This window comes from Zonotrichia albicollis, chromosome 7 (assembly GCF_047830755.1).
Source record: "Zonotrichia albicollis isolate bZonAlb1 chromosome 7, bZonAlb1.hap1, whole genome shotgun sequence".
Lineage (NCBI taxonomy): Eukaryota > Metazoa > Chordata > Aves > Passeriformes > Passerellidae > Zonotrichia > Zonotrichia albicollis.
Window position 1 is genome coordinate 6997882 of NC_133825.1, and position 6889 is coordinate 7004770.

General features: G+C 54.5%; 1 protein-coding gene across 1 annotated transcript; it reads right to left on the reverse strand.

Annotated features, from left to right (window-relative positions):
* Window positions 1-4207: 4207 nt before the first annotated feature.
* LOC141729575 (olfactory receptor 14J1-like) lies at window positions 4208-5137 on the reverse strand. Its single transcript, XM_074544276.1, has one exon. It carries the CDS (start codon window positions 5135-5137, stop codon window positions 4208-4210), a length of 930 nt encoding a protein of 309 aa, XP_074400377.1.
* Between the last annotated feature and the right edge of the window lie 1752 nt (window positions 5138-6889).

The window sequence follows — 6889 nt, forward strand, 5'->3', positions numbered from 1 at the left end:
CTCCCCATGCACGGCTTTGGGTGGAGCAACCCCCCGTGCATCCAGCTGAATAAAGAATGCAGCTTCTTAATGCTACATTGGGGTTAAGGAGTTTTCCGTTTTACCAAATTTTTGGTAACACTCCCACTTCCAAGGAAAGCTCTGTCTCCTGCTGTTCACAAACAGAGAAGGGCTGGTGGCAGATGTGGGGCTTGGAGGCTGCCTGGGGCACAGTGATCATGGAATAATCAAGTTTTCAATGGTCTGTGAAAGAAGGAGGGGCAGCAACAAAACTTCTGCACTGGAATTAGGAAGGACAAACTTTGGCCTATTAAGGAGGTAGTTTTGGGGAGTACCAAATCACGTACTGATTCTTTGAAGGGAAACAGGCCTTAAAAACAAAGGGGTCCAGGAAGGATGGGCACATTTCAAGATAGTAATCTTAAGAGGGAAGGAGAAGCCCTTCCGAGTGTGCCAAAATATGAGATATTGAAGAAAATTACTGTCCTGGCTGCCCATGGAGCTTTTGCAGGGATTCAAGGGAAAGAAGAGGATGCATCAACTTTGGAGAGAAGGTCAGTCAACTTAGGAAGTATTTAAGAATGTTGTTAGGTCATGCAGAAAGAAAAGTTGAAGTGTGAAAGCTAAAATTGAGCTTAACCTGACCACTTGCGTGAAAAATGATAGAAAATATTTCTACTAATAAATTTACAGCCAAACATGAGATAAGAATCTCTACTCTTCATTGGATGCACTGGAGAATATAGAAACTAATGATAAGGAAAAGGCTGAACTACTTAACACCTTATTTGCCTCACTTTTCAATATTAGGACAGGCTGTCCTCAGCACAAGTGTTCTCCTGAGCTGGTAGCTGGGCACAGGGAGCAGAACAGCCCCCCTGTAAACCAGGAGGAAGCAGGTGGTGACCGGCTGAGCCACTCAGATGCTCACAGGTGTGTGGGATCAGATGGATCCATCCCAGGGGGATGAGGGAGCTGTGGATGAGCTCCCCAAGCTGCTCTCCATCATTTACCATCAGTGATGGCTCAGCAGGGAGGTCCCAGAGGACTGGAGGTGCCAGTGTGAGCCCATCCCCAAGAAGGGCTGGAAGGAGGAGCTGGGGAACTCCAGGCCTGTCAGCCTGACCTGGGTGCCCGGCAAGGTTATGGAACAGATCACCCTGAGTGCCATCACAGGGCACACACAGGATGGCCGAGGGATCAGAGCCAGCCAGTGTGGATTTAGGGGTGGCAGGTCCTGCCTGACCAACCTGGTCTCCTTTTATGACCTGGTGACCCACCTGTAGATGCAGGAAAGGCTGTGGATGTTGTGTGCCTGGAATTCAGCAAAGCCTTTGACACTGTCTCTGACAGCATTCTCTGGAAAAGCTGCAGCCCACAGCTTGGGCTTGTTCCCTCCTCGCTGGGAGATTTAAGAGCTTGCTGGAGGCTGGGCCCAGAGAGTGGTGGGGATGGTGCTGCACCCAGCTGGTTTCCAGGCACTGGTGGTGTCCCCCAGGGATCTGTGCTGGGCCCAGTCCTGTTTAATATCTTCACTGATGATCTGGGTGAGGGGATTGAGTCCACCATTCACAAATTGCCGATGACACCAAGCTGGGTGTGAGTGTGGATCTGCTGGAGAGCAGGTAAAGAAGACACAGCCTTAAGCTGCACCAGGGGAGGTTCAGGCTGGACAATAGGAAAAAGTTCTTCACAGAAAGGGTGAGTGGAAACTGGAATGGGCGTGCCAGGGGGGAGGTGCAGAGTCACTGTCCCTCTCCAGTGGCACTTAGTGGCATGGTCTGGGTGACAAGGCAGTATTAGGGCATTGGTTGGGCTTGATGATCCCAAAGGTCTTTTCCAGCCTATTTGATTCCGCATTCTGTGATAATTGGGACACTCTGGGGCCATTGTGACAATGCAGGGCCTTGTGGAACTGAGAGGACCATGGTGAAACCCTGCAGCCCCACAGAACCAGGAGTCCACTGTTGTGCTGTGAGGCCAAATGGAAGCAGGGAGTGCCCCGTGACACTCTGGGTCCTCATGGAACCACAGAGGCCATTGTGACACTGCAGGGCCTTGTGTAACCAAGGGGTTTCACCATTTTGACACTGAAAAACCAAGGAGACCTTTGGGAGACTCCAGGGCCCAGTGGAACCAAGGGGCCGTTCTTACACTGAGGGACCTCATGGAACCAAGGGGACATTGTGACACTGCAGGATGCTGGGTAACCAAGGGACCACTGTGACATGATGGGGCCTCAAGGGATCTGGAAGAACATTGTGACACTGTGGGGCCTTGGGGAAACAAGGAGTCCATTGTGACACTGAGGGGACTTGTGGAACTCCAGAGACCATGGTGACAGTGTGGGACCTCATGTAACCATAGGGGCATTGTGACACTCTGGGACCTCATGGAAACAAGGGCCCACTGTGGAACTGCAGCACCAACGAGTACGTTGTGACACTGTGAAGCCCCATGGAACCAAGAAGGAACATTGTCACATTTTGGGGCCCCATGGAACCAAAGTTGCTCTGCACGGTCTCATGGATCCAAGGACAACAGTGTGACAGGTGTCCTTGTCAGGTGGACATCAGGTGCAGGGCCTGATGTTACGAAGAGGCCATTGTGACACGGAGGGGCCCCATGGAAACAAAGACATCTTTGCAGATGACACCAAGCTGAGTGTGAGTGTGGATCTGCTGGAGGGCAGGAGGGCTCTGCACAGGGCTCTGCACAGGCTGGATCAAGGGCCCAGATCACACAAAGTATGGTTTAACAAGTCCAAGTCCGGGATCCTGCACTTTGGCCACAGTGCTACAGGCTGGGGACAGAGGGGCTGGACAGCAGCCAGGCACAAAGGGACTAACAGGGACTGATGGACAGCATGCTGGACATGAGCCAGCAGTGTGCCCAGGTGGGCAAGAAGGCCAGTGGCTCCTGGCCTGGCTCAGGAATGGTGTGGCCAGCAGGAGCAGGGCAGTGATTCTTCCCCTGTGCTGGGCACTGGTTGGGCAGCACCTAGAGTGCTGTGTCTAGTTCTGGGCCCCCTGGGGTGGGCAAGAGAAAGAAATATGAAGCAGAAGGAGTAAAGAAAGCAAAGGTAAAGAAAAGGAAATGCTCAGTGCAGTTTGGGAGTGGCTGCCAGGAAGACCTGGCTCTGAGCAACAGCATCTGCAGTGGGACAGGAAACTCCCAGCTGATGGGAACAAACTTTCCGGCTGACTGCAGAGGCCAGGACAAAGCTGAGTGGTTTCCCTGGAGTTCCCCAGCCCTTGCTGGCCCCAGGGGCTGATGGCTTTGTGCTCCCTCAGGTTCATGTCCCCACACCAACAGCATGGGGGTGCTCCCGCCTGCTGTGTGCAATGCAAACAGGGGCTGCTGAACCAGTGCTGCCGCGTCTGTGCCTGCAAGGATGGGGCACCTGTGTGAGCTGGGGGAGAGGCCAGGGCTGCAGAGGGGGGATGTTGTTGGCAGCTCCATGAGGGTGCTCTGGGACGCTGCCCTGGGCTGTCCAGCGCACTAGAGATGGATCCGCCCCTGCTCTGCTGCTCCTTCCCGTCTGCCCTAGGGCCCTTGCAGAGCCCCAGCCATGCTGTTTGCCCCCAGCCTGCCCACAGCCAGCCTGGGGCTGCTCACGAGGGTTTTCTGTGCTGAGCATTGGCCTGGGCATGTTCTTGAGAGAGCCTGGGCAAGGAGCCTGGAGCCCTCAGGCCCTGGGGTGAGGCGTCAGCGCTGCCCCAGCAGTGCCCATGGCCTGTCCCTGCTGCAGCCCCGGCACTGCCACCCCCAGGGCTGTGCCCGGCCCCGAGAGCACTCAGGCCCTGCAGCAACACCAGGGCCACCAGGGCAGCGGGGCAGGGCCACGGCAGCAGCACTGGCAACACCAAGTGCTGCTGCTGCTGGGCACAGCTGCTGGGCCAGCACTGATCTGCCCCCAGCTCTGCACACAGACATTGCTGCTGCAGCTCCAGAGAAGGCAACAAAAGGGGAATGTCTGCAAATAACTTTGCTGGGACATGTCTTATTCCGTCTAAAGCCTCTGAGAGAGCCCATCTCCGCATCAACAAAGTCTGGGGCCAAAGTGAATGTGGAGCGAAACAAAGTGGGAAATGGCAGAATCAATGACCTTGCTTTTGGACAATACTAAAAATAGAAAACAAGGAAAAAGGACCCCCAATATAAAAGGAACAATATGTATCAATGATTACTTTTATTACATTTGATTTTAGTGTTTCTGAAATATTCCGGTCATAAGTGTCCGCACTGCAGCCTTGAGCTCCTGGTTCTTCAGGCTGTAGATGAGGGGGTTCATGGCTGGAGGCACCACTGAGTACAGAACTGACACTGACAGATCCAGGGATGGGGAAGAGATGGAGGGGGGCTTCAGGTGGGCAAATATGCCAGTGCTGACAAACAGGGAGACCACGACCAGGTGAGGGAGGCAGGTGGAAAAGGCTTTGTGCCGTCCCTGCTCAGAGGGGATCCTCAGCACAGCCCTGAAGATCTGAACATAGGAGAAAACCATGAACACAAAACAAGCAAAACCTAAAGAGATGGAAAACATAAGTCCAAGCTCCCTGATATAGGATTTAGAGCAGGAGAGTTTGAGGATCTGGGGGATTTCACAGAAGAACTGGCCCAGGGCATTGCCTTGGCACAGGGGCAGGGAAAATGTATTGGCCGTGTGCATGAGAGCATTCAGAAAGGCACTGGCCCAGGCAGCTGCTGCCATGTGGGCACAAGCTCTGCTGCCCAGGAGGGTCCCGTAGTGCAGGGGTTTGCAGATGGACACATAGCGGTCGTAGCACATGACAGTCAGGAGAGAAAATTGTGCTGACATGAAAAATACATACAGAAAGAGCTGAGCAGCACATCCTGTGTAGGAGATGTCCCTGGTGTCCCAGAGGGAATTGTGCATGGCTTTGGGGACAGTGGTGCAGATGGAGCCCAGGTCGCTGAGGGCCAGGTTGAGCAGGAAGAAGAACATGGGCGTGTGCAGGTGGTGGCTGCAGGCTACGGCACTGATGATGAGGCCGTTGGCCAGGAGGGCAGCCAGGGAGATGCCCAGCAAGAGGCAGAAGTGCAGGAGCTGCAGCTGCCGCGTGTCTGCCAATGCCAGCAGGAGGAAATGCCTGATGGAGCTGCTGTTGGACATTTGCAGTGTCTTGACATGTGGATCTGTATAAAAAGTAACCATGGAAAAGTTGGGTTTGGAGAGGACTTTAAATGTCCCAGCACAGCTTAGAGGAATCCTCTGCCCACTGCCTGCCCAGGGCTCTGCTGCCTGGAGCTGTCCCTGCCTGCAGCTGCTTCCCTGAGCCCAGGGCTGAGCCCTGCCAGTGCTCCCAGAGCCCAGCTCAGCCCTGGGGGCTCAGCTCTGCCCTGCAGACCCCTCCCAGGTCAGGCACTGCCCAGGGGCAGCTCTGGCTCTGCAGGCTCTGATGGCAATGCCAGAGAAACCCTGAGGAGGCTGGAAAAGTGACATTGACATTGCCTGTGAGGGGTCCTGTGCTGATTTCTGTCACTGCCTGCTTTGTTCAGAGCTGAGATAAAATTTTTATTTTTTCTAAACATGAACAGAGAGATTAATATCTACGTGCAATTTCCCATCCCAGCAACCCAAAGCAGAAGATTATTAAATTTTTCCCTTTTATGCCGCCCCTGCCTTGCTGTGCTCCCTGTATAATCTGCTTGGAAATGTTCTGCAGTTAAATGCCATGCTGGGAGCAATCCTGAACAATGCAGCATCCTCCCCACACAAGGAGAACACTTCCAAGCCTTACCAGCTGTCTCATCCCACCCAGACCTTGTCCCCCAGTGCTGGGAGCAGCTGCCAGGGCTGGCTGAGAGCTGTCCCTGGCAGGCAGCAGAGTCCCTGCCCCAGCACAGCACCCTGGGCTGCAGGACCCTGCTCTGCAGGACAGCCCTGGGCACCCCTGGCTGCTCTGCACAAGAGACAATCAGAGAATGTACTCACAGGATCTGAAGCATTGGGATGTTCCGGCTTCAGGAGATGGCTCCAGGAGCTGCAGCTGCTTTCTCCTGCAGCCAGAGGTTCCTGTGCCAAGGGCTGGCAGAGATTCTGCCCCAGCACTTCTCAGCACCTTCCCAGCCCTGACTGATTGAAGCTCTCTGTGCCTCTGTGCTGTGCCCAGGGTGGCTGCAGGCAGTGCCCCAGCCCTGCTGGGCTGGCAGAAGAGCTGCTCATCAAGAGAAATGTGCTTTTGAAGCTTTTCTTGGTTACCAGGAGCTGCCTCTGTGCCAGGAGCCCAGCCCAGCTCAGCAGCACAGACACAGCAAAAGGACTTTAATGAGCCTCTGGGGCTTTCTGCTCATGCCCTGAAAATCAGTCCCTGAGAAGGAGCTGAAGAAACCTCTCCAGAACGCCAAGTCAGATTCCAACTCCAAACTTTCTTGGACTTTTAATGGGTCCCAATGAGGAACACCACTGAGAAATTGTCCCCAGGCCCCAGGCAGAACAGAGAACTGGAGGCCGTGATGACAGGTGGGGACAAAGAGAAGCCAAGTCTTTGTGCCCTGGAGCACAGCAGGGTCTGTGCCACCAAGGGCTGTGAGGAGACACCTTGTCCTGAGGCACTGGGGCCTCCTGGCACAGCCCCAGCCAGGCTGGGCTCTGTCAGCCCCTTGTCCTGCCCTCAGCATCCCCCCCAGCCCACATCCCAGTGGCCTCAAGGATCTGCTGGAAGGAGTCCCTGGGGAGCCTTGCTCAGCAATGGCCCTGGGGTCTCCTTAATGCTCCCTGTAGGGACTGCAGGTTTTTCAAAGGACTTTGGGTTTGGCTTTTGCCTTGGAGTCTGTGAGAGGTTTGTGCAATCATGGCCTCCAATTATCTGCTGTAATTAGTCCCTGGAGAGGCTTTATCAGTAACAACTCTAAGTAGGGCTCA

What these genes read in the sequence shown, in the direction of transcription:
- LOC141729575 (XM_074544276.1), bottom strand. Translation starts at nt 5,137, where the DNA reads ATGTCCAACAGCAGCTCCATCAGGCATTTCCTCCTGCTGGCATTGGCA.